Raw genomic sequence first — 26,856 nt, 5'->3', positions numbered from 1 at the left:
ATTCTGATCCAGGATATGTTATTGTTTTGTTTGCTCAGTTTGAAAGGCTTACCATCTTGTTGGCCATGGAGAGCCTGGGGACTTTGCATCCTTTCCTCAAGATTGGAGCTGAGGTCAGAGTTCACAGCTGACATCCGCGTTGAATCACTCATATCAAATTCATCACTTTCTATTGAACTTTCATCCTGAAAATGGTTTTAGCATATCATCAAGTATCATAAAATATAATATACTCAGATAATGACTATTTTATCTATAGGATCAATTAAAGTTTAGCCAGTAAGTAAGCCTTTATAGGGCTCAGTTAAATGTTAACATGAGTAGATGCTTGAAATAACAAACAAGACATGAAGACTTGTGAAGATTCAATGTGTCTTTGTATACAGGAAGATATAAAAGGTTTAAAGTAATGTATTTAGGAAGGATGTAGTTGAGGAATTATCTGAATAATGAAGGAATGTATTTTTTAATTATTAAAAAGCTTTCTAAGAGTCTATCACAAAATATAGCATAAAAAGAAACACGCTTTTATTTTTAATGACAATAAAATATTATAAGCAAAAATCTGACACTGTAATAAAAAATCTGAACTGAAAAATTTTTATTGGTATACAGAATAGAATCTCCTTAAAGAAAAATTTACATGTTTAGACTCAAAGTCCTCATTAGTCAGAAAACTAGTTAATCTTAGTACAGCCTTTCTTCCTTGCAAGGGAGTACAAATGCCATTACCACAAAAAGTTCTAAGTACAAAAGATTCAGAAGCCAAACAGCAACCAAAAGCCAAATCAGCAAATGGCTAAATTCCCAAAAGGCAAAGCTAGCTGCCAAATTGTCAATTCATCAAAAAATCTATCAAATATTAAGTTAAAACAAATACATGCTATGTTGCTATAATCATTTTCTTGAAGAAAATTCCTTTGGGAGAACTGATTTTCGGACAAATGCTGTGTGCTTATGGGAGAAGGCAATGGCACCCCACTCCAGTACTCTTGCCTGGAAAATCCCATCGACGGAGGAGCCTGGTAGACTGCAGACCATGGGGTCGCTAAGAGTCGGAAACGACTGAGCGACTTCACTTTCACTTTTCACTTTCATGCATTGGAGAAGGAAATGCCAACCCACTCCAGTGTTCTTGCCTGGAGAATCCCAGGGATGGCGGAGCCTGGTGGACTGCCGTCTATGGGGTTGCACAGAGTCGGACACGACTGAAGTGACTTAGCAGCAGCAGCAGCTATGTGCTTATATAGGCAGGAAGACCCGAGAAACTCGTGTAAAATACCAAAAATGTTTCACTGAAACCACCAGGTTTAACTTCAACTCATAAATATTTGATCTCAAAGTTTAACATTGATGCGATGATTACCAGTAGCAGCAGTAGTAGCACTGCTAATTATATCACAGACTCTGTTATTTAGTTGTTCACTTATGTCAGCTTCATCCAATCTGTGAGTTAGAATTTACCCAGTTAATGCATTGTGAAATTTACCCAGCATTTACCCAGTTAACACACTGTGAAACTGAGGCACAGAGCAGTTAGATAACTGATCACACTATCACCTACCAGACCTGGGCTTCATTATGATGTCACCCAGGCTTGAGAAAGAGCTTCTCTGAATAGAAAGCATTCTCTTGGCTTCATAAATAACATGTTGGCATCAGTGAAGAAATTGCTATGGTCAGGAGACAGGAGCTTTCTAGCACACTAACAACGGGCATTCTGATCCTTAGGTCAGACCCAGGTATCCGGGTGTTCTTCCTCTATCAAAGGTTCTGATAGTGTCTGGGTCTACCAAGGAGCACTGAAAGTGAAAGTAAAGTCGCTCAGTTGTGTCTGACTCTCTGTGACCCCATGGCCTGTAGCCTACCATGCTCCTCCATCCATGGGATTTTCCAGGCAAGAATACTGGAGTGGGTTGTCATTTCCATCTCCAGAGGATCTTTCTGACCCAGGGACTGAACCCAGGTCTCCTGCACTGTAGGCAGACGCTTTACCGTCTGAGCCATTAATTCAGCAAGGAAATTCCACGCTAGGAGGCCTCTGGGCCATCAGCCACATAGACTTCTCCCAGCCACATGCCCTCTCTCAGGACATTATGTTTTCTCCAATTCTAAATTCTATGAAAAATCCAAAGCATCTGAAATAAATATTTATGTTCAAAGAAGAAAAAACAATAGAATTCAGTGTAAACATTCACATTATCAATGTGCACCATATATGCACATATGTACACACACATAGCTTGATAATATGTATATCCATTATATATATTATATGTATTGTCTGTAATATATTATTTTAGAGCACATTCTCTGGAGCCACACTGCCTGGATTCAGATTTATGCTCTGTATGATGTGAGAGTTGGACTGTGAAGTAGGCTGAGAACCGAAGAATTGATGCTTTTGAACTGTGGTGTTGGAGAACACTCTTGAGAGTCCCTTGGACTGCAAGGAGATCCACCAGTCCATCCTAAAGGAAATCAATCCTGAATATTCATTGGAAGGACAGATGCTGAAGCTGAAACTCCAGTACTTTGGCCAGTTCATGCGAAGAGCTGACTCATTGGAAAAGACTCTGATGCTGGGAGGGATTGGGGGCAGGAGGAGAAGGGGACGACAGAGGATGAGATGGCTGGATGGCATCACTGACTCAATGGACGTGAGTCTGAGTGAACTCCGGGAGTTTGTGATGGACAGGGAGTCCTGGCGTGCTGCAATTCATGGGGTCGCAAAGAGTAGGACATGACTGAGTGACTGAACTGAACCTATTAGATGTGTTACCTTAAGCAAGTTACCTAACATTTCTGTGCCTCGGTTTCCTCACCTATAAAATGGGAATAATAAAAATAGTATCAACCTCATAGGGCTGTATAATGATTGAGAGGCTATATTATATTTACAGTAGTTAAAACAGCATGAGATACATAATAAGCACAAAGCTGTTTGATACTGTTATATAGAATATGTAACAAACTCTACAGTGTAGAAGATTTATATTTATTATACATGAACACACACAAAAATGAATTTAAATATAATAGTAAAGATGATCAATCTGTGTTTATAAAGTAGCTGTGGATACTTAATAATCTTTATAAAAGTGTTTATTATGTCCACTACAAAGAGCTAGCTAGATGTAGTCTAGTAAAATATTATTTGCATGTAAGTGTATATGTGTGTGAGAGACAGATGTGTATTTAATGTGTGTGTGTGTGTGTGTGTGTGTGTGTGTGCGCGCGCGCGCGTGCGCGGGAGGGGGCGCACACATGCACTCAATCGCTCAGGCATGTCTAATTCTTTGAGACCCCATGGGCTGTAGGCTGCCAGGCTTTTCGGCCCATGGTATTATCAAGGCAAGAATATTGGAGTGAGTTTCCAGTTCTTCCTCCAGGGCATCTTCCCGACCCAGGGATGAAAACCATGTCTTCTGTGTGTCCTGCATTGGCAGGAGGATTTTTTACCATTAGCACCACTTGGGAAGCCCCTATATAAATGCGAAAGTAAAAGTGCTCAGTTGTGTCTGACTCTTTGCGACCCCATGGACCATATAGACCATGGAATTCTCCAAGTCAGAATACTGGAGTGGGTAACCTATTCCTTCTCCAGGGGATCTTCCCCACCCAGGAATGGAACTGGGGTCTCCTGCATTGCTATGCTATGCTATACTAAGTCACTTCAGTCGTGCCCGACTCTGTGCGACCCCATGGACGGCAGCCCACCAGGCTCCCCCGTCCCTGGGATTCTCCAGGCAAGAACACTGGAGTGGGTTGCCATTTCCTTCTCCAACGCATGAAACTGAAAAGTGAAAGTGAAGTCGCTCAGTCGTGTCCGACTCTTAGCGACCCCATGGATTGCAGCGTACCAGGCTCCTCCGTCCATGGAATTTTCCAGGCAAGAGTACTGGAGTGGGGTGCCATTGCCTTCTTCTGCATTGCAGGTGGACTCAACTGAGCTCTCAGGGAAGCGATATAAATGTATTAGGGAAGATATATAAATGTATCTACATGTAAAAAGTATGTGTGTGAGGTTATGTGTATGTTTAAAGAGAAACTAGATACAAAGAGTGACGCTGCAGTGTCTGTTCTATAGAATGGTTTATACGAACTGTGCATTATGGCTGATCAATGTAGCTAGTGTGACTAAAGAACTGAAAATTTAATTTTAGCTAATTTAATTTTGGTTAAATTTCAATATCCCTGTATAGGTAGAGGCTACCATGTTGCAGATTGAACTATTTCTCATTGTTAGATATTTCCAATCATTACCGTTAGCAATGCAATAAACATCCTAATATGTAAATTGTTTTATATATCAAATTCCTTAGTATAAATTTCTAGTCAAAGCATATAAATAACTTTTCAAAGTTTTAAATTAATTATCGCCAAACTGTTTCCCAAAAAGTCTGTTGTGGTTTAAATTTTCATCAATAGTTTATAAGAAGGCTGATCTTACTTTGGATACAGTATTTTGTAATTATAAAGGAATCCCCATTCCTGGCTGTCTATATTTCTATTACTAGCATTTAGCATCATCTCACATACAGACTTTCATCATTTATTTCCTTCATGGACTGTCTCCCACCACCACTAGAAGATAAGCTTAAAGGCAAGGATTTTGTCAATTTATTCACTGTTTATTTCCACTGCCTATAAGACTGACAATTACATAAGAAGGTACTCAATAAATATTGGTTAAAGTAACTGATTAAACATTTATTAAATTTAAATATAACTTACTACAAAAGGGATATCTCACTTGATGTCCATTTTTACCATGACTTATCTAACCACTATCTTTCAATGATCACAATTTCCAAAATTTTTTAAGTAATATAATTCATCATTTATCTAAATATTTTTAAGACAATGTAAACCCAAGGTAGAATTTTTTAAATGTAAGGATAAGAGTTATTTTCCTAATCCAATTATCATTTAAAATAATCCATTTTTTATGTGAAATACTCAGGATTTTTTAGAAGCCAGAAGGACTTAGCATATGTGGGCTCTGCTGGCTCAAAGTTGATCTTATTTTTTTGCCTATTAATAAACATATCAATATCTAAATGAGTTTCCTACAAATAATTTGACAGCTCTAACTAGTTTACAGGTTTTTAAAAAATGATTTTCAATTGTGTGCTGAATCATGGGAATAATATTTTCATTCTTGGGGATGGATAAATAGTAATATTTTCTTAACTGCTTTTCCTGTCTTCGAATGGCTTTATTATGAGTTAATCACTTACATATATCTATCTGATAATATGGAATCTGATGTTGCCACAGCACTAATACAGATGTTGTTATAGAATATACTTTTCATAAAGTCTTTTGAGACAAAATAATTTTATAAATACAGTTTTGAGATTAAACCTGCTGACATAAAGAGGAAAATAAAAAATTTGATTTGAGCTTTATGAACTAAGTTAACCAAATAATTGTAAAAGAATTTAATACCTCACCAAGTAATGTTATACTTAAAAATAAGTATTTAACCACATTTCCTTTTCCAGAGAAATTTCAAAAAGGAGAGAATATATTAGCCTGAGAAACTATTTCTAGTATAGATACTTTGAGTGTGTATATTAACTGGGGCTTCCCTGGTGGCTCAGACAGTAAAGCATCTGCCTGCAATGTGGGAGACCCGGGTTCAATTCCTGGGTCGGGAAGATCCCCTGGAGAAGGAAATGGCAATCCACTCCAGCACTCTTACCTGGAAAATCCCATGGACAGAGGAGCCTGATAGGCTACAGTCCATGGGATAGATACTTTGAGTGTGTATATTAACTAATGGCTGCTAACTAATTAAGAAGGATTTACTAAGCCACACTGTTAGAAGTATTTGGGGAATATACACAGGGTTTGTATACAAGTTAGTTCCTGCTTTTGAGATACTTCAACCAAACTGGTAAGTGAATCAGTATCTTGGAGAAGAATATTTAACAAATATTCTTTCTGTGTCTAATATATGCCAACAAGCTCATTGCTAGAATCTTACTATACAAATTAAATAAAATAATCTGAAACATCAAAATGTTTCTAGTTAAGATGATTCAGAGAAGAGACAAATACATAGAATGGTTAATTGAAAAACAACTTTAAAATATACAAAAGATTTGGCTGATTTGAAATGGTCATACTTGAAATACCTATGAATTTGAACTTTCTGATTTCCAGGTAAAATAGCCTTAATACTGTAATTTCCCTGGATACACACTTATTTGGAATACTTTCTCCTGAACTTCCTAGCACTTTATCAAGGTTAGTTTGATAAAGGAAGGAAAATGAAGGAAAATGAATCTTTGGGGAGAATGAACAAATGTTCACATAACACTAAGGTGGATGTGGTCAGATAGGGGATCTGTTGACAACTAAAAATTTCTGCCTCTTTCTCCATCTGTGCAGTTCTACTGACACTCTTTTTATTAAAAAAATAAATTACTGTCTTCAAAATGGCGTCATGCTTAATAGGAGAGTCATGGTTATCAAGTTTCATTCTGACTTGTGATATAAGGGTAGATATTTCATTTTACCTCCTCTTGCTGTGAGTTTAGCAGCTGCAGTTTCATGTGCTTCATATAGGCCATGGTAATTGGCATGTTGTAGTCAATCATGCTGGTCACCAAAGTGGGAGGTTTTCCATTATCTGTAATAAAACATTTTTAATGGGTAATGAAAGTGATACAGTACTCTACCTGTAATTTTAGAATGATCTAGTTTGTTCAAATTGAAATAAGAGGCAAGATACCAAGTGTTTAGAAGATTGGTAGCATTAGAGATGGAGCATTAAAAAAAATATATATATATATATATATATATATCTGATTGGCAAGTTTCAATAACGGTGTTTGGGGACAAAATAGCACTATGGATAAACTGGTTATTTCTAACTACAAGGTGAGTTTTTTGGTATCCTGGATAACAATGAGTGAAGCTAATATAGTGGTTAAACAAAATCATCAGTATTTTTGTATTTTTCTCCTTTGCTGTACACAATTTTTTTTGGCCATGCCACACAGCATGTGGGATCTTAATGCTCTAACCAGGGATTGAACCCAAGGCTGGGCTTCTCTGGTGGCTCAGATAGTAAAGAATCTGCCTGCAATGCAGGAGACTCAGGTTTGATCCCTGGGTCAAGAGGATCTCCTGGAGAAGGGAATGGCTACCCACTTCAGTATTCTTGCCTAGAGAATTCCATGGACAGAGGAGCCTGGTGGGCTATACTAACACTTTAACTTCTCACACCTGCAGTGGGAGCTCAAAGTCTTAACCACTGGACCATCAGGGAAGTCCCCACACTTACTTTCTAAGTGGACCACATGAGGGTAAAAAGGAAGCTTTTTATTTTTATATTTTGCCATTCTACTCATCCTCCCACATATGGGAATTGACTAGCTTCAATATAGCTTTGAGATTAACCTCTGTGAGAAACTCATATATTAGGAAAATAATCCAAATAATTTTTAATGAAAGCCAAAGCCAAATAGTAACTTCTCTATAAAAATTTTCAGTGAAAGAAAATTATTATTCATTACTTTTAGAAATAAGATGATAAATTTAAAACAACACAGATGGAACATCAATTTCCTTGCTGAAGATAGTTAAAACACCATGAAATACACACAATGAATGAGAATTAAAACACTATTATAGGACAAAAAGTATTTGCCACAGTCAAGACCGTCTTTCATTTGAAGAAGGGCATCATTGCATTGCTTTGTAAGTGGATTTACCGGCTCCTATTTGAATAAATGAGATGATTTGACTTGTTGAACTGTTTCATTCTACCACATTCTTCAAAATATGTGAGCTATAAATTGCCATTATGAATAAAATTACTTGAAATCTCACTATTTGAAGCTGTGGCTACCTTTATGATCTGTTCCATCTGGGTTTAAATGCATTCTTTTCTGGCACTCTGAGCAGCTCATTAGAAATCGTGTCACCGCTTCTCTTGGTAGGAAGGCATAGCTCTCTGAAATCTGAAATGATTCACAAAACAGGGGTGTTATTATACAAACGGACTGGGCATGATTCAACAGAAGTGATCACTGTATTTCCAAATAAGACGCATTATTCCATAATGGCAGGAAGCACAATGAAAGCATGCATTGCATACCATGCATCATTTCAAGAAATATCTATCCAACTTGATTGTGTGTCTCTTAATAATCACTAAGAACGCAATGTGGAGGAAAAGGAGCCACATCTGGATGGAGATCTGTTTCTATTTCTGCATTTCTTTTAGGAAAAATAATCACAGGGTACAGATACTCAGGTGAATTTTCTTTATTAAAATTGGCCCCCATGGTTTTTGGCAATTAAACTCATTGCTAGCACCATTAACATGGTATCCAATTTTACATATGCTTTTAAAAATTTAGCCCCAAGGAGAAACAAACAACTTTAGATTTTGCAGTAATAAGCAGGTCTTCATGATTGCTTTTCATAGTATTTTCAGAAAAAGAAAAAATAATCTGAACAGAACTCATGTTATCTATTTACTGCAGTGAATCATCCTTTCCACAGAAAATGACACACCTGGAATGCATTCTGGCCACCAATTTTTTATTTGTTATTTTACATCAGTTTTTCATAATCTATGTAACACTGAGAGTCACAGCCACTTTTCCAGCACCCTACCCAGAGCTTCTCTTTTCAGAACCGTGATCTAGAATCAAATTAAACATCAAAATTCTTATCAGTGATTCTTTAAACACTGACTTTTCAAAAACCAAGGTATTTCTCTCATCAAAGCAAAAATTCTGGAAGTGAAATAGATTGCTAAACATCACTGAATAAAACCTGGCACTAACTCTGACAGGGATGCTAGGGAGTCTGATCAGGGCATTAGTTTTCCACCATACTAACACTGGTCCATGAAATATGAGATAAGCAGGAGGAATAAATGAGTTGTAAATTAGATATAAGTGCCATATCAGTATCTCAGGTGCATGTAGAGCTGTTATGAACACTGATGTATTTTAAGTTTGTAGAAAGGAAGGAAAATATGCAGCTTGTGTTCAACTGAGTACAAATCTGCACAGGCCCTTCCATGTTCATGGGGGAAACTTTTGCTTATCCAGGCTACAGAAGGAGCACAGCATCAAGGAAACCTCATATACTAAAATCCAAAATTATAAAGTGTATTTTACCCTGGATTTCACATGAAAATCAGTTTGCATCACTTAGCCTATCACTTTGATGCTCAGGGAAAAGAAGCCATAAGAATATGAAAGAGAAGAAATTAGTCTACAACTGAAAATAAGTCATGGATGATCCATACACAGGTAATTTACATTCAACTCTACTAGGATTAGACAATGAAACTCTGATTTTTAATATAACTATCATTTGTAAATTAAGATGTTCAGATTAAAAAAACTTCCTTGTAATATAGGAATTGTGAGGAAAAATAATTAGAGAAATTTCAAACTATTTCATCAAAATATATTGTTAGTTATAAAGTGAAGAAATACACAATTTAAATGTTCATTCATTTTCACACATTCTCTCTCTCCACACACACACACACAAATTTGACTTTTATTCATCTATTTTTACAAGGGGAACTAGCATTTTAGCCTGATTTAGTTAATTAATTAGAGATAATTTTTTTCTGACTCTAAAAATCTATTTTATAATAATTTGGAAGTTAAGTCTCTGCTGCATGCTCTGTCCAGACACTTTATATTTTAACAATATGGAGTTATAATCCACTGGAACTAATACACCTAATCAGTAAATTCATTAACAAGCAGGATTTGAGAAGAATGCTCCATTAATTTATTTTCAAAGAAGATTTCTGTTAATGCTTTTCTTTTCTTACATAAAAGAGAAATCTTCAATTGAAAAAAAAAATAGCCCACTAATGGAGTAAAAGAGATGCTGTGTTTGCTTCCATGGTCCTGATGCTCTGCAATTTTCCCTTTTCTCAGTGTTAATAAAGCCCTTGTGTAGAAATCCCATCTAGAGAGCTTTATCATTGACCTGATTCAATTGTATTATTTGTTCTAGCACTACCTAGTTCCAATCATTAATCATATTTAATATTTCTTTTGTACTTTTACTCTTAAAAACAAGTATCTGTAATGACCACAAATAAGTTATATAAGTGGATAAATATCTGTACATTTGTGAATGAAATAATAAAAATTCCTTCTGATATCTTAGAAAAGATACTTTAGTAAGTATTGTATCACATTAATCTCTGATATTATTCTGGGCATATCACTGTATGTTATGTAAGTGGACAAAATCACCCCTTTGCAGGTGCTTTTTTCGTGTTCAGAACCCATTTTATAGGAGGACCTGCTGAGACACCCTACTCTTCTCAGACCTTTTCTACCCCACCTCATGCTCAGCAGAGCCCAAGGACCCTGGAGTCTTCTGAGGCACAGGGAGGAGAAGAGACCCTCAGAATAGGCTCTTCAAGTCTCACACTCATTTCTGAAGGGATATTTCTCATGCAGTGATGGTGAAGAGGGAATATTCTTCCTTCTCCCTTTTCCAGAATCTTTCCTCTCCAGTCTGTTTGAAATTAAGGGTCCTAGGCAGCCTCCTGGAGAAGGCAATGGCACCCCACTCCAGTATTCTTGCCTGGAAAATCCCATGGACGGAGGAGGCTGGTAGGCTGCAGTCCATGGGGTCGCTGGGAGTCAGACACGACTGAGCGACTTCACTTTTACTTTTTACTTTCATGCACTGGAGAAGGAAATGGCAACCCACTCCAGTGTTCTTGCCTGGAGAATCCCAGGGACGGGGGAGCCTGGTGGGCTGCAGTCTATGGGGTCGCACAGAGTCAGACACGACTGAAGCGACTTAGCAGCAGCAGCAGCAGGCAGCCTCCACTGCCACAGTTCTCAGAACATTTTTAAACAGTGAGGAGATGTCCTTTAAAAGTTCTAAAATTATGGTACATTTGAATAATTACATTTTCATTTTAATAATTACAATTAAAGCCCATAATGAAATACTGCGCTTGGTCCTGTCAATATCCTCTCATAACCCCGTTCAGAGATTACACGGACAGTCTACATGAAGACTCTTGAACTTGAGGCCTGAGCTAAATGCTCCCTATGGCCCTTGCCCTGGTGAAAAGATCTGCTTCTGTGAATGTTTAAATGTTAAATCAACTTTAAACAGATGTTCATAAACAGAGATAAAACTCAGGGATGTGTTCTTCCAAGCTGTCTATTCATCAAAGTCCTAAATATGTAAAAACAGGTGCAAATCAAATCGAGAATGGACAGAAATTGAAAAATATTTTGATTCATATACTTGAAATACCATTCTACTAACTATAATTAATGATATGAAACACTATGTCATTCATAAATGTCTATTTCCTTGACCCATTTTCCCAATCTAATCACTTCTCTTTTTCTAGGACAGAAATCAGACTTTGAATTTATGGTACACAGCATTTCTAGAACACTAGTGAGGATGATATTAATTTGAAAATTCATTCTTAGAAATATCTTTATAACTGGGAAAGACAGAGTGTATTTCCTTAGAATTGGTTTATCAACACAGAAGTGCTGCATCTTGTTAGTAATAAGAAGCAAAACATCACTAGAGTGGATATTAGCCTCATTCCTTCTGAATGAAACACTAGAACAACAATAAAAACAGTAACAACAAAACAACTGCCATGTGACAAGTCATATATATTGCCAGTAACAAAAATAAACATCCAAAGGAAGGACTAGAACATAGTCATATAGAATCTTACAAACTAATGACCTCACACTCTTCATCATGTGAATAATTATGAGGCATCTCTTTCTTAGAAATGTTATTTTCTATAAATCCAGACTTGGTTTCTTAGATTTATATATTGGTTTTCACTGAGTTTTGTATCCATTATTTAGGTAGTGGATACCTAAAATATAGGAATTCCTTGATAAGAGGATCCATTGGTACAAGAGGTTAAATAAACTGCCACTGTTACACAAGAGAGGGCAAAGCAAAGAGTTGGAACTTGAAACTGGATGTCTCAGTCCTGGTCTATTTCCATACACTCAAGGGACCATGGTGAGCTCATCCAACAGACAGGTTAGACAAATGCATAGGGTCCAAGGAAAGCAGGAACCTCAAAATAGATTTTCAAAAATTTGATATTGTAAAAAAAGAAAAAGCCCAACCTACCCCAAACCCCAAAGTGTTACCAGAGTTGGGACTTGGGAACTTTTGTTTTCTTCCTGCTATCACTGCTATATTTTTTTTATTATAAGTATTATTATAGCTACAAAGCTCTATAGATATACATACTAAGTTTTTAAAATTAATTCTTTCTATTATTTTTTTTCAAATTATTTTCCCATATAGGTTATTACAGAATATCAAGCAGAACTCCCTGTGCATACAGTAAGTCCTTGTCAGTTATCTATTTTAAATATATTTAAAATATATCTGTTTTAAATATTCCTTCAACTTGAGTTGTGGCCAAAGATTTGTAAGATTCATTGATGCTTTTTAAGAAAGGCAGGCTGCCACATGTGGTGCCTCATTTGGTGTGTCTGGAGTCTTGGAAGCTTGACTATCCTACATTCTCCTACATATGGACCTTGGGAGCATGTGGGGAGGTTCTGGCAGGGGAGCACAGCTACTCATATGCCCTTGGCCCAGGGATGATCGCCCTTTATCAGGGCAGGTCACGCTCTTCAGTTGAGCGTGCAGTTTTGGGAGGAGGCACCTGGAGTGGTGAGGAAGGAAAAATACACCCGCCTCATCAGCCAGATCAGTCGAATCATCCCTGGCGATCAACGGGGTGAGCAGTGTCACAGACAGACAGCCCTCACACCCTGTTTTTCCTATTTTTTTTTTAACATCAAATTAGCTATGGTTGAATGCTGGGAATGTTATGGCACCTTTTTCATTGCTTATCACTTCTAAAGAGTTTAATTCATCTGTGTATTAGACAACATTGATAGTGTCTTCAATGAAAACATTATATTCTAAGTCCGTTAGGACCAGAACTCATCAGGGATGCCGAAAATAATAAATTGTATTAGCATTCTAAGAAGTAGAAATCACCTCTCCAATTTAAAAATATGGTAATACTTCTACATAAAAATAACTAAACTTTAGCATCTATGAATGGACAGCATTTAGAACCAAGATGATATTAGTAATCTAATGATAAACCTATCCACCTGAAGAGGATCTAATTATTAAGCTCGTAAGGGGCACTGCTATTGATCTTACACACTTGTGGGTTAAAATATAAAATGTAAAAAAACTATCAGGAACTTATTTCTGAAAAGTTTACTGACAAATACTGTAGTTGAAAGGAGGATGAGCATTTTTACCTTGCCAATGCCCCTCTCTTTGTGAAGGAAGAAGAAACAGTTTTTTAAATCCAACAAGTATCAAACCAATGGCAGTTCCCAAGTGCCACTCACCTTCCCCTCAAAAACTTATTAAGCTAAAACTGTAACTTATTCAAAAGAACTGAAATTTTAAGTCAATCACAGTTAAATGAGTGTCCAAATCTCATAAATTTGATCATATACGTAATTCCTAAAGTCTTCTTACATTTACTTTGGAATAGCACAGTTTTATATTCAGAAATAAGTCTCCTTTCTTTCTGGGATCTGACTATGTGGGTAATATGAAATTAGAAAAATTTTGAAATTAATTACTCAAAATAATTCAATAAGAAACTGTTATATTTAAAATGGTAACCGATAAGGACCTACTGACAGAGCAGGGAACTTCGCTCAATGTTACTTGGCGGCCTGGACGGGAGGTGAGCTTGTGGGAGAACGGACACTTGTATATATATGGCTGAGTCACTCTGCTGTGCACTTGAAACGGTCACAGCATTGCTATACTTCAACACGAAATAAAAAGTTAAAAAAAGTAAAATAGGAGCTTAGTAAAAGTCAAAAAACGATGCACGATACTGGATGCTTGGGGCTGGTGCACAGGACGACCCAGAGGGAGGGTATGGGGAGGGAGGAGGGAGGAGGGTTCAGGATGGAGAACACAGGTATACCCGTGGTGGATTCATTTCGATATTTGGCAAAACTAATACAATATTGTAAAGTTTAAAAATAAAATAAAATTTAAAAAATAATAAATAAAGTTTAAAAAAAATATCTTGCATTGGTAAAAGAAAACCAATAAGTGAATAAAAACTGTTGTTTTGCTATACTTTTTCAGATTGCGTGAGTCACAGTTACACGATCCAAGGTTATCTCATTAACTTGAGCCATAAGGTTTTGCAAATTAACAGCAAAATTGATAACAGACAAAAATTATTTTAACGGGACTGTTTGTCCTGTCCTTCCTGCCCAGTCCTAAGAATTCTAATTTTAACTGTGTTGAATGTCCAAGCATTTTCAATAGAAAGGTTCCCAAAACTGACTCAGCTTGTCCCTAAACCTGCAATTCTTTGGCTCCTGAAATGGTAGAGAATTGACAGTTCTCTAAATTAGGGTTCTTGTTAACTCTGTGACATCTTTTAACTTTTTTTGGCTATTTTGCACAAAAGGAAATGCTTTCCTAAAATTATATTATGTGTGTGTTTCCCATTAATTGGGTACTTAATAATAATTATACTAAGTAAGAATTCTATATGTATTTTATCGTTTAATGCTCACAACAGTCCCAGGGACAGATGCCTATCATCACCATTATCATCTCTGTTTAACACACGAGGAAACTAAGCTTCAGAGAGGTTGTACAATTTATCAAACAAGAAGAGACAAGCTCTGGTTTCAGAGCCTACCTTTTATTCAGTTTTGATCACCACATTTTACAGCCTCTCCTGGTCATCAGCATTAAAAATGAGAGAGAGAGACTGTCTCATCCTTAAGAGTTGGAATATTAACCTCACAGCATAGGTTAATTATACTAAAATGTTTATAATGTTCCCTGGAGTGAGGTTCTTTAAAGTATAAAATGCTCCGACTGGTTTGCGGTGACCCTTTTGAATACAAGGGCCAGTCAAGGGCTCTGTACCTTGTCTCAGGTTACAGAGTTCCATGAGAAACACATCAGACTGCAGTAACAATACAGAGCTCCACCTGGAGGAAATTAACTGGCCATCTGTTCTGTTCCAACAGAACTGAGGCTAAAGTAATGGCTTTGTCATAATGCTGTAATATTGTAACAGCCAGCAACTAAATGCAGAGGAGGTCCATTTTTAACAGAATGCACAAGGAGGAGTTCCTTCTTCCCTGTGGCTCACGTGGTAAAGAATCTGCCTGCGATGCAAGAGACAGGGTTTGATCCCTGGGTCGGGAAGACCCTCTTGAGAAGGGAATGGTAATCCATTCCTGGAGAATTCCATGGACAGAGAAGCCTGGAGGGCTACAGCTCATGGGGTCACAAAGAGTCTGACACGACTGAGCAACTAATACACATAAGGAGTGTAAATAACCTATTTCTAAAGGAATAAGACTGTAATTGTTCAAAGACACTCACCAGTAGAGAAGCTATTGTTGGTTTAAGATTTGAACCTAACACATGCACTAAAATAGAGACATTGCTTGACATGGGAAAATCATGAGCATTAGCAAACAAAAAATGCTAAAATCATCAGAGTTATCAACCAGAATCACACCATTTTGTCCTAAGTTCACTAAGGTCTTAGCAAAAATAATCAGAATTAGTGCTGCTGCTGCTACTAAATGTTAATAATTTGGAAAAACAGTAGGCAAGCGCTGAATTTCATTGTTAAGTAACATTACTCCACAGCTTGATGCCTTTGTAAACAGTGTGCTCCATTTCAGACACTGAATTTTAGAGCAAAATAAAGTTGGTTTAACCGCACTACTTTTGAAATTACCTTCTCCACATTAGCTTTATAAAGTGAATTTTAAAAAAAGAAATAACACCTTTATTTCACTGGAATAGTAACACTAGATTTTTTTTTTTTTTTTTTTTTTTTTGCAAAGTATCATACAGTAAACCCATGGAAGAACTTGCCTTTGGGGCCCAATATTTAACATTCTCTTCTGTGAAACTCTTGAGATCACATATAAAGAAACAGTCTCCTAATGACATTTATCATAACCCTATTGTGATATTTAATGTTCAATATTGTGATATTTTGGGCTTCCCTGATAGCTCAGTTGGTAAAGAATCCACCTGCAATGTTGGGAAGATCTCCTGGAGAAGGGATAGGCTGCCCACTCCAGTGTTCTTAGGCTTCCCTTGTGGCTCAGCTGGTAAAGAATCCTCCTGTAATGCAGGAGACCTGGGTTCGATCCCTGGGTTGGGAAGATCCCCTGGAGAAGGGAAAGGCTACCCACTCCAGTATTCTGGCCTGAAGAATTCCATTGACTGTATAGTCACAGAATCGGACATGACTGAGTGACTTTCATTCACTTCCTTCATTATGATATTTTATCACATACCACTTGCAATGTACATAACTGCATAATGAAGATGCAGAAAATTTATTTTTTGAAACTAATAAAATTAAAATGTAATTGAATAGAGTCTATAAATCCAAATACTCATATGGATCAGGACCTCATGTGTCCTGATTCAAAAAAGACACCACAGTCCAGAGAGATCCCTATCTGAGGAAGGAAAATCTTATTTATGGGCATTATCTCCAGTTCAACAAGGGCCACTCTATCTGGTTTACACACTGTATATTTTTGAATACATCTAAAGAAAGGGAATTAGGAAGAAAACATACACGTATATATACACACATATGGCATACACATATAAAGCTTACCAACACTATAGCCTTTGGCCCAGATACTTTTACAGATGTGGTATGAAAGTATAAAGTCTAACCAATGGTTTTCTTACATTTATCTGAGTTTTCTTTTACTCAGTTCATGCAAGAGAAAAGATAAGCAGTGAACATTATTATACTTCTACAGAGGAACTTCTGGATCAGGGGAGTGGCACATGGAAACAGTCTTACATAGGTGAAGACATTTTTCACCTAAACTTTGAACAAATATCTATTAAAGACACAGGCACTAAAATTATCCCTGAATACTGCTAGGTATGGTTCTATACCACTAATACTCTGGGCCATATTAAATAATTGAAACCAACTGTTGGTTACTTTCACAATCCAGACATGATGGAACTTCCAGATGTACAAGCTAGATTTATAAAAGGCAGAGGAACCAGAGATCAAATTGCCAACATCCCTTGGATCATATAAAAAGGAAGGGAATTCCAGAAAAACATCTACTTCTGCTTCATTGACTATGCTAAAACTTTTGACTCTATGGATCACAACAAACTGGAAAATTCTTCAAGCATTGGGAATACCAGACCACCTTACCTGTCTCCTGAGAAACCTGTATGCAGGTCAAGAACTGGACATGGAACAATGGACTGGTTCAAAGTTGGGAAAGTAGTACATCAAGGCTGTATACTGTCACCCTGCTTGTTTAACTTATATGCAGAGTGCAACATGTGAAATGCCAGATTGGATGAAGTTCAAGCTGGAATCAAGATTGCTGGGAGAAATATCAATAACATAAGATATGCAGATGACACATTCCTAACGGAAGAAAGTGAAGAGGAACTAAATAGCCTCTTGATGAAGGTGAAAGAAGAGAATGAAAAAGTTGGCTTTAAACTCAACATGCAAAAAGTGAAGATCATGGCATCTGGTCCCATCACTTCATGGCAAATAGATGGAGCAAAAATGCAAACAGTAGCAGACTTTATTTTCCTGGGCTCCAAAATCGCTGTGGACAGTGAGGGCCTCCATGAACTCAAACAATGTTTGGTCCTTTGAAGAAAAGCTATGACAAACCTAGGGAGTGTAGTAAAAGGCAGAGACATCACTTTGTTGACAAAGGTCCCTATAGTTAAAGCTATGGTTTTTCTAGTAGTCATGTATGGGTGTGAGAGTTTGACCATCAAGAAGGCTGAGCATCAAAGAATTGATGTTTTTGAACTGCAATGTGGAGAAGACTCTTGAGAGTCCCTTGGACAGCAAGGAGATCAAACCAGTCAATCCTAAAGGAAATCAGTCCTGAATATTCATTGGAAGGACTGATGCTGAAGCTGAAGCTCCAATACTTTGGCCACTTGATATGAAGAGTCAACTCACTGGAAAAGACCCTGATGTTAGGAAGACTGAGGGCAGGAGGAGAAGGGGGCAACAGAGGATGAGATGGTTGATGACATCATTGACTCAGTGGACATGAGCTCGAGCAAACTCTGGGAGATAGTGAAGGAAAGGGAAGCCTGGTGTACTGCAGTCCATAGGGTCTCAAAGAGTCAGAAAGGACTGAGCTACTGAACAACAAATAGGAAATCATTATAATCACTTATTGTTAATTTTTTGGCTAATTTTAATGTGATTCCAAAAAATGCTTTGATCAGGATTCATCATAAATGCTCTCAGCTAAAAAGTGTATTCATAGCAACATAATCAGTTAAACAAAAAGGCAGACATTTAGGTTGTCTGATCAAATTTGCATTTACTCTGACCCTCAGAAATTTTTGCTTCCAAATCCTAACTGCCATTTCAGCAAGACTTCCCGTTACACTGTATTTATTTGACCTCTATACATCTGTTAGCCAACTGAACACCTGGGCCTTAACATCAATATCAAAACTAGGATGCTGCCAGGTTTGCACTTTAGCCCCCTCGAACTTTCTACTGCCCCCTGGTGGTGGGTGCTCAACTTTTTGGTTGGGTTCTTATCAATCCCATAGTACTGATTTTGCTACTCTCTGGTACTGTTGCTGGGGCTTCCCTGATAGCTCAGTTGGTAAAGAATCTGCCTGCAATGCAGGAGACTCCAGTTAGATTCCTGAATTGTGAAGAGCTGCTGGAGAAGGGATAGGCTACCCACTCCAGTATTCATCAATTACTCCAATATGCCTTTTTCAGTTTATATCAGTGCCTACTATTCCCTTTGTTCTTCTCTGATCATTTTCTATATTCAGTCATCACACCCATTGATCAGGTCCTCTTGTCTTTTTCATTTAGTTAAGGGGTGCCCCACTCAGGAATACCTTGAGTTGATTTTTAAATATGATTAAAATTCCAAGGGGCTTCCCAGGTGGTGCTATCGGTAAAGAACCCTCCTGGCAAAACAGGAGACACAAGAGATGCAGGTTCAATCCCTGGGTTGGGAAGAGCCCCTGGAGGAGGACACAGCAACCCACTCCAGTATCTTTGCCTGGAGAATCCCATGGACAGAGGAGCCTGGGGGGCTACAGTCCATAGGGTTGCACAAAGTCAGACATGACTGAAGCGAGTTAGCACACAAAGGTTCCTAGATAAAATACAACACTCACAATTAAATGTGAATTCCAGATAAACATGTGATATTGGGAATAACATATTAAAATTATTGCTAATCTGAAATTCAAATACAACTGGGCATTCTGTATCTTTATTTGTTAAATCTGGCAACCTTGTAGGGTACATTTAACTGAGATGAATGAAAATATGGGTTAGAGCCCGAAGATAATTTTAAATGTGGAACAAACTGTTGTGCCAGGAAGATCTAAGAATATATCAAGAGCAGAAGTGAGAAGCAGGGTAGGTGGAAGTGATTACTGGGCATCTGCAGGCAATCTGAAATCACAGTGCTCACTGAAAGCAATGTTTTCCAACTTTTTAGACCAACAGCACAGGCAGAAATGTATTTTACATCCTAAGCTAGCACATATACACATTTCTACAGTAAAACAGATCATTTATGTTCTCTATTTCATTTTTGTAAAAGTTATCACAACTCACTACATTCACCTTAAAATCCACAAATGGGTCATGATACATAATGTGAAAAATACTGGTCTAAAGCACAGGAATACAGTCTGTCAGTCCAAAGACATTTGCTGTGGTGTTGAGAGAAGATGGTGGCTATGTGGTCGAGTTTAAAAGGAAGGCTGCAAATTCAAAGGAGGTCTAAAGCGGGCAAGACTATTCTTAGACAGTTCAGGTCAAACTTTAGACAGCTAAAAGCAAGTTGGAACTCTAAGGCAAATGTTTCAGATGAAGGGCGAGGGGAATAAAAATTGAATCAAGTGCAGTCTAGCCTCCAGGGCTAGGGAAACGGTACAAGGGCAAAGTAAGAGGCAAAGGCAGTGAACTTGGGCAGAGGCACAGAAATATGCTATATGATGAAAAGAAACAAGAGGAGGAAAATAGAGAGGTAACACCCTTCCAGGGCCACATCGCATGAGCTGAGCATGACATCACCATACATTAGCAAATCCGGATGCAGGCAAACAAGAAATAGAAATGATCTAAGTTAATTATAGCTAATTCATTTTTATAAGAAATAGTTTTTGCTTCACTGATGACACTTAAAATTTAGCTATACTGCTTTGCAGAAAAGAACTTTATTTTCTATTTTTATCTTTATGATAATGATGAACATCTTTAACTTGGAGTTGTATTTTGCAATAATTAAAATAGCCATGAACTGTGCAAATGTGACTACAGCAAAAAGAGAGTCCAACAAACTGGAATTATATTTCCAAAGTTGTGGGTAATGTTTTTGTGTTTCTTCTTCTGTTAGAATATCTGGCTATTAAGGAACAGATTGTCATAACAGAGAATCTTTATATTAGATGAAAAAAAAAAAAAATGAGCAGATGGACACTAAAAAAGTTTTTCTCCATACATGGCTCCTAAAAGTAAAATAAAGAGAATCCCTAACTGTTGCATGTAAATAAAATGACTCCACACAGCAAATGTTTATTCAGTGACTTGCAGCATGAATAGCTTCATTAAATATAGAATTACACACATGGAAGTGTGGGGAAATTGACTTCCTCTATCTTCTGTGATGTATTAGTGTTTTTGCTGGGGCTTAGGGAAGAACAAGTTGGATTCAACTTTTTTTTGGTCCAGAATTCAGTGGCATGGTCAAGTTCTCATGGGTTCCTGTTTCAGCTTCCTTGGTTTAAGTTTACCCTTACTAAGCCCTGCAAAGGAGAGGGACGGTAGTACTTCTTTTAAAACACGTAGTCAAGAATATTGCTGCCACAGTCACCCAAAACAGTCAAGATTTAGCCATCTTAGGAGAAACAGAAGAAAAATGGAGACGCTTAGGCTTCACTTTACTAAGGAGAGCCGTGAGTCATACAACCCTCACGTTGTTGCTAAGTCGCTCAGTCGTGTCCAACTCTTTGAGACCCCATGGACTGCAGCATGCCGGGCCTCCCTGTCCTTCACCATCTCCCTGACTTTGCTCAGACTCAAGTCCATTGAGTCAGTGATGCCACCCCTCCATCTCATCCTCTGTCACCCCCTTCTCCTCCCACCCTCAGTCTTTCCCAGCATCAGGGTCTTTTCCAATGAGTCAGTTCTTTGCATCAGGTGGCCAAAGGATTGGAGCTTTAGCTTCAGCATCAGTCCTTCCAATGAATATTCAGGACTGATTCCCTTTAGGACTGACTGGTTTGATTTCCTTGCAGTCCAATGAACTGTCAAGAGTCTTCTCCAATACCACAGTTCGAAAGCATCAATCCTTCGGTGCTCAGCCTTCTTGATGGTCCAACTCTCACATCCACACATGACAACTGGGAAAACCATAGCTTTGACTATAGGGACCTTTGTCAGCAAAGTGATATCTCTGCTTCATATGCAATGTGCAGAGTCTGTGAGGAGTTCAGAGGATTTAGGGCACCAATCACTCGTCTCCTTGTGTGGTCCTGCAATAAAACTTTCTCTGCTCCAGCATTTTGGTTTCTTTGGCCTCACTGTGTGTCAGGCACACCAAGGTGACCGTTGAAAACAAGGAATAACTAGAACTGTGTTGCTGGAACTTAGCACTCAGGGGTTAAGGATAAATCTTGGAGTACCTGGGGCAATGCCATCTATCTGGTCCCGAAGTCTGTAGTGCCCTACTCAGAAATGCTGCTTTAGACTGTACAAATAACTGTGCAAATCAATGGATACATTTCATATACCAAATCACAGTGCCCAGGAATGCCTAAAAATATTTGAACACCAAATACAAAAAAAATTTGGTCTGAATTCCAATTCTTAGAATCCATTTTTTCACTATTCACCTCCTTTCCAATTGCTAGGACCAAGGAGCAGAGCCATGCTCAACCATGGCTGTGTTATGGCAGAGGACATTCCCAGAAAAATGAGGGGGAGAGGAAGGGGAGGGGGAGAGCAGATGAACAGAAGAAAAAAAAAACAGGAAAAGGATGACATTTGTTACTTATAAAATGACTAAAACTGCTGCAGATGAAGTTAGTGAATAGTACTTTCAATTCTGGAAAAGTCATGAATGGAAACACGGATGGATGTTTTCCACGGGCCACTGAGGACATAGATGATACAAAGAAAGAGGCTGCTCAACATCTAGTTAGTAGACAAAAAGGCATTTATGGCATCTGTCACCTCACAAACAATTCTGAATTTTTAGAGAATATCATGTTTCTAAATATAAAAATGTGTACATAAAATATCATGTTGGGACCAATGATTACATTTACACCTTTACATACATAAATACTTATGAGCCTCAAAACAACCCTACAATTAACACATGCAAAAACTGCATGCATAAAACTTGCCTAATCAGGATTTAAACTCAAGTCTGCTGCTGCTACTGCTAAGTCACTTCAGTCGTGTCCGACTCTGTGCAACCCCATAGACGGCAGCCCACCAGGCTCTACTGTCCCTGGGATTCTCCAGGCAAGAACACTGGAGTGGGTTGCCATTTCCTTCTCTAATGCAGGAAAGTGAAAAGTGAAACTCAAGTCTACCTGACATCAAAGGTGGTACCATGTTCTTTCTATTACCTCATACCAATAGCCCATGTCCTATTCTTCTTTCCTAAGGAAAGTTATGACCAACCTAGATAGCATATTCAAAAGCAGAGACATTACTTTGCCAACAAAGGTCCATCTAGTCAAGGCTATGGTTTTTCCTGTGGTCATGTATGGATGTGAGAGTTGGACTGTGAAGAAGGCTGAGTGCCGAAAAATTGATGCTTTTGAACTGTGGTGCTGGACAAGACTCTTGAGAGTCCCTTGGACTGCAAGGAGATCCAACCAGTCCATTCTGAAGGAGATCAGCCCTGGGATTTCTTTGGAAGGAATGATGTTTAAGCTGAAACTCCAGTACTTTGGCCACCTCATGCGAAGAGTTGACTCATTGGAAAAGACTCTGATGCTGGGAGGGATTGGGGGCAGGAGGAGAAGGGGACGACAGAGGATGAGATGGCTGGATGGCATCACTGACTCGATGGACGTGAGTCTGAGTGAACTCCGGGAGTTGGTAATGGACAGGGAGGCCTGGCGTGCTGCGATTCATGGGGTCACTAAGAGTCGGACACGACTGAGTGACTGATCTGATATTTTATCCCAATTAAATAGGTATTTAAATACATATCCATGTGCATATACTGTAAGAAATTCGGGAGCTTTGATTTCTGACATCATCACAGTGTCCAGGAAAACCTAAACCTCTGGATCTGAAGACGAATCATCCCCTGCTGCTGCTGCTGCTGCTAAGTCACATCAGTCATGTTCGACTCTGTGCGACCCCAGAGACGGCAGCCCATCAGGCTCCCCCGTCCCTGGGATTCTCCAGGCAAGAACACTGGAGTGGGTTGCCATTTCCTTCTCCAATGCATGAAGGTGAAAAGTGAAAGTGAAGTCACTCATGTCCGACTCTGAGCAACCCCATGGACTGCAGCCCACTAGGCTCCTCCATCCATGGGATTTTCCAGGCAAGAGTACTGGAGTGGGGTGTCATTGCCTTCTCCAAATCATCCACTAGAAAGTATTATTTGTCCTGTGCAGTTTGAAAAGCTGCATTGGCACATTTTCACCACAAGGGTGCACTGAAGTAGCAATTTATCAAGCTGGACATAAAGAATTAATGATATTTTCCCAAAGGGTTAATTCCTTTTCAAGGAATATATCTATTCACAATAACACAAAAAGTATCAATGACAGAATTTGTGACATTAGTTGATGATAAACTGGTTTGGATGAGTTCTTAAATATTTTGATGGTCTCAACTACATAAAAGAAAGTTTCTGAGTATAAAGGATTTGCACTCTTACTCTGCCCACCTGGGCTAATTCTCACTAGAGCTGTATAAGAAATAAATCAATTCTGACAAATGAATGAACATTATTATTCTGTTTTAGGATTGCTATTTAATAACTCTAATTGGCAGGCCACTGATTTACTTTTTCCTTCTGAGTTGGTTTTATGCATCTGACTGCTTATGCTTAGTCTGAGTAATTATGAGTTATCAAAAATAATGAGTGTTCCTACATGAAAGTTAGGTGTAATGTGTGTGTGTGTGTGTGTGTGTGTGTTTAGTCACTCAGTTGTGTCTGACTCTTTGTGACCTCATGGACTATAGTCCACCAGGCTCCTCTGTCAATGGAATTCTCCAGGCAAGAATACTGGAGTGGGTTGCCATTCCCTTCTCCAGGAGAATCTTCCCAACCCAGGAATGGAACCCAGGTCTCCCACATCGCAGGTGGATTCTTTACCATCTGAGCCATCAGGGAAGCCCAATATTATGTGTACCATGTTTAAATTTGATAGCTGTTTTCAATACTCAGCAATCACCTTCAAAAAACCTCTACACTTGGGGAGGGGATATGTGGATATGGTTGTGTATCTGATAAGAAATAAACCAATGTGTGAAAATGTAAGTGATGTGTTTATACCTTGCCTCAAAGACGATAGCATAATTAAATGGAGCATCAAAACTTTCCCTGAAAAACAAAGGGAGGGGGGCACATGGGTTAAATAACCTTGCTACCTTATTCAGAGCCTGCAAAACTGCAGAAATCCTGGGCGCTGTTCAAGTCAACATGAACTGGGTAATGTGGGGTCTTTACAGTCACGGGCCACAGTTCTGATCTTATTTCATTATCTCCATTTATAGTAACATCTTTATACTACTTAGTTGGTATCAAAAATTCAAGGACTTCACAGAGACAAGGTGAAATTTTTCCTTCAGCAAGCATTTATGGAAAACCATGTGATGGTCCTTTTACTAAGCTGAAACTATACAGTAATGAGAGATGGATATGGCCCCCCACCATTAGGGACTCCACCATTTTTTTTTAACTTTGACATTAGCTATAAATAAAGGGGGAAAAAAAGAAGGAAAATTTTGCTATTTTCAGCAACATGGATGGACTTGGAGGACATTATGTTAAGTGAAATAAGTCAGACACAGAAAGACAAATACTGTGTGATATCACTCATGTGTGGAATCTAAAATATACAACAAACTATTGAATATAACAGAAAAGAAGCAGACTCATAGATATAGAGAAAAAAACTAGTGGCTACTAGAAGGGAGAATGAGGGGCAAGGGAGGCACAAACTACTGGGTATAAGATGGACTCCAGGATATATTGTACAATATGGAAAATACAAGCAATATTTTGTAGTAACTGTAAATGGAAGGTAACCTTTAAAAATTGCATTAAGTAAATTGGATAAAATAAACAAGAGGAATCAGACAAAAGTACCATAAAATAGTTATAACCGAGTAAGTTTAAAAATAATAAAATATATTTTTAGATCACTGACTTAATATATAACAGAATCACTGAGTTCTATATTAACAAATGTCTATAAAATATATTTGAGTTTGGAATAATTTAAAATTTTTTCCTACTTCTATTTGATACCCCAAACAGTTGCTTATTTAAGCCATTTCAGGGTGTAATAACAAAGAGAAATAAACAATGTAATCTGCATAAAAAAGACAGGGACTTATATCTGTTTAACTGCTGTATTATTTTGCTTTTCTTTTTTTCACATTAGGTCCATGAAGATTGTTTATAGACATAAAATTAATTCCAAGCCCCAGAGAATATTTTCTTCAATCCTTGGCTTCAGAAACACCCTATATATGCACTTGGATCTGTGTTAGCAAAAGGAAGAAATCACAATAGTAAAAGGGAGTCTGAGGAGGGACACGGGAACACATCAGTTGATATTCTATCCGTAAATCATAACTAGGCAGTTCCTCCACTGAGAAATCTACTTAATGTTCATAGTTTTTAATCTAACACTTTCTATTTCGAAACAATACTCTCATCGTTTACAAATATTTCATAAAAAGAAACAGGTGGGGTTTGCAGTGGCTTTTCATCCTCATCTTGATACCATGGGCTTCCCAGGTGGCACTCGTGGTAAATAACCCACCTGCCAATGCAGGAGATGCAAGAGACACAGGTTCGATCCCTAGAGGAAGGCATGGCAACCCACTCCAGTATTCTTGCATGGAGAATCAATCCCATGGACGGGGGGGCCTGGCAGGCTACAGTCCGTGGGGGTCACATGAAGTCATACATGACTGAAGTGACTGAGCACACACACACTTGTTAACATGAGTTCTCAACTTCTATACCATACATGCCAAAGACTACTACCCCTGATGCCACACTAGGACTCATACAAAAATCAGGGTGATTGTGCTACTTGGGACATTAGTAGGTTTATCTATGGCATGTCACACATTTCCTGCCTACCTGTTCTTCAGCTAAACCCAGCTACATATGAGAGACAAACATATTTACAAAATGATCACTCAAAATGTCCATGACTGCTAGCAGCCTAATTTATTCTCTAGCTTCTCTTGCCCAAGGATATGTGAAGTCCATATAAAGATATAGAGGTCAATGGTTTAATCCAAAGAAATTAAATTCTAATTATAAACTTAAGGCATTGTGATAGGAAGGAAAATGATATTCAGAGATCAAGGCCTTCCTGACACTAGGCACAGAAATAACTATAACCCGCTATTTCAGTAGTGTATCAGACTACAGGACTATAAGTCAAGCAAGACTGATGGTTACAGGATCATTTATGTTTACAATGAAATTTGAGGCGTGGTCACATCTGTTGCATTGCAGCTTAAAATCACATTGTAAATTTAGTAATGGCCCACTC

The 26,856-nt window shown here is 38.1% G+C and overlaps 1 protein-coding gene across 16 annotated transcripts in view; it reads right to left on the bottom strand.

Annotated features, from left to right (window-relative positions):
• Positions 1–26,856, bottom strand: part of NOL4 (nucleolar protein 4) — a 555,347-nt gene that overhangs the window by 308,668 nt on the left and 219,823 nt on the right. For all 16 annotated transcript variants that reach the window (XM_055559249.1, XM_055559238.1, XM_055559237.1 and 13 more), the window contains 3 exons: positions 7,868–7,979; positions 6,531–6,643; positions 53–185 (listed from right to left, as the gene is read on the bottom strand). In XM_055559249.1, the coding sequence (XP_055415224.1) occupies positions 53–185; positions 6,531–6,643; positions 7,868–7,979 (358 nt within the window). The remainder of the gene's footprint in view (positions 1–52; positions 186–6,530; positions 6,644–7,867; positions 7,980–26,856) is intronic.

The sequence above is a fragment of the Bubalus kerabau genome, chromosome 21, assembly GCF_029407905.1.
Source record: "Bubalus kerabau isolate K-KA32 ecotype Philippines breed swamp buffalo chromosome 21, PCC_UOA_SB_1v2, whole genome shotgun sequence".
In the NCBI taxonomy this organism is placed as follows: domain Eukaryota; kingdom Metazoa; phylum Chordata; class Mammalia; order Artiodactyla; family Bovidae; genus Bubalus; species Bubalus kerabau.
The sequence above is the reverse complement of the archived record's forward strand: the minus strand, read 5'-3'. Positions and strand labels throughout refer to the sequence as shown.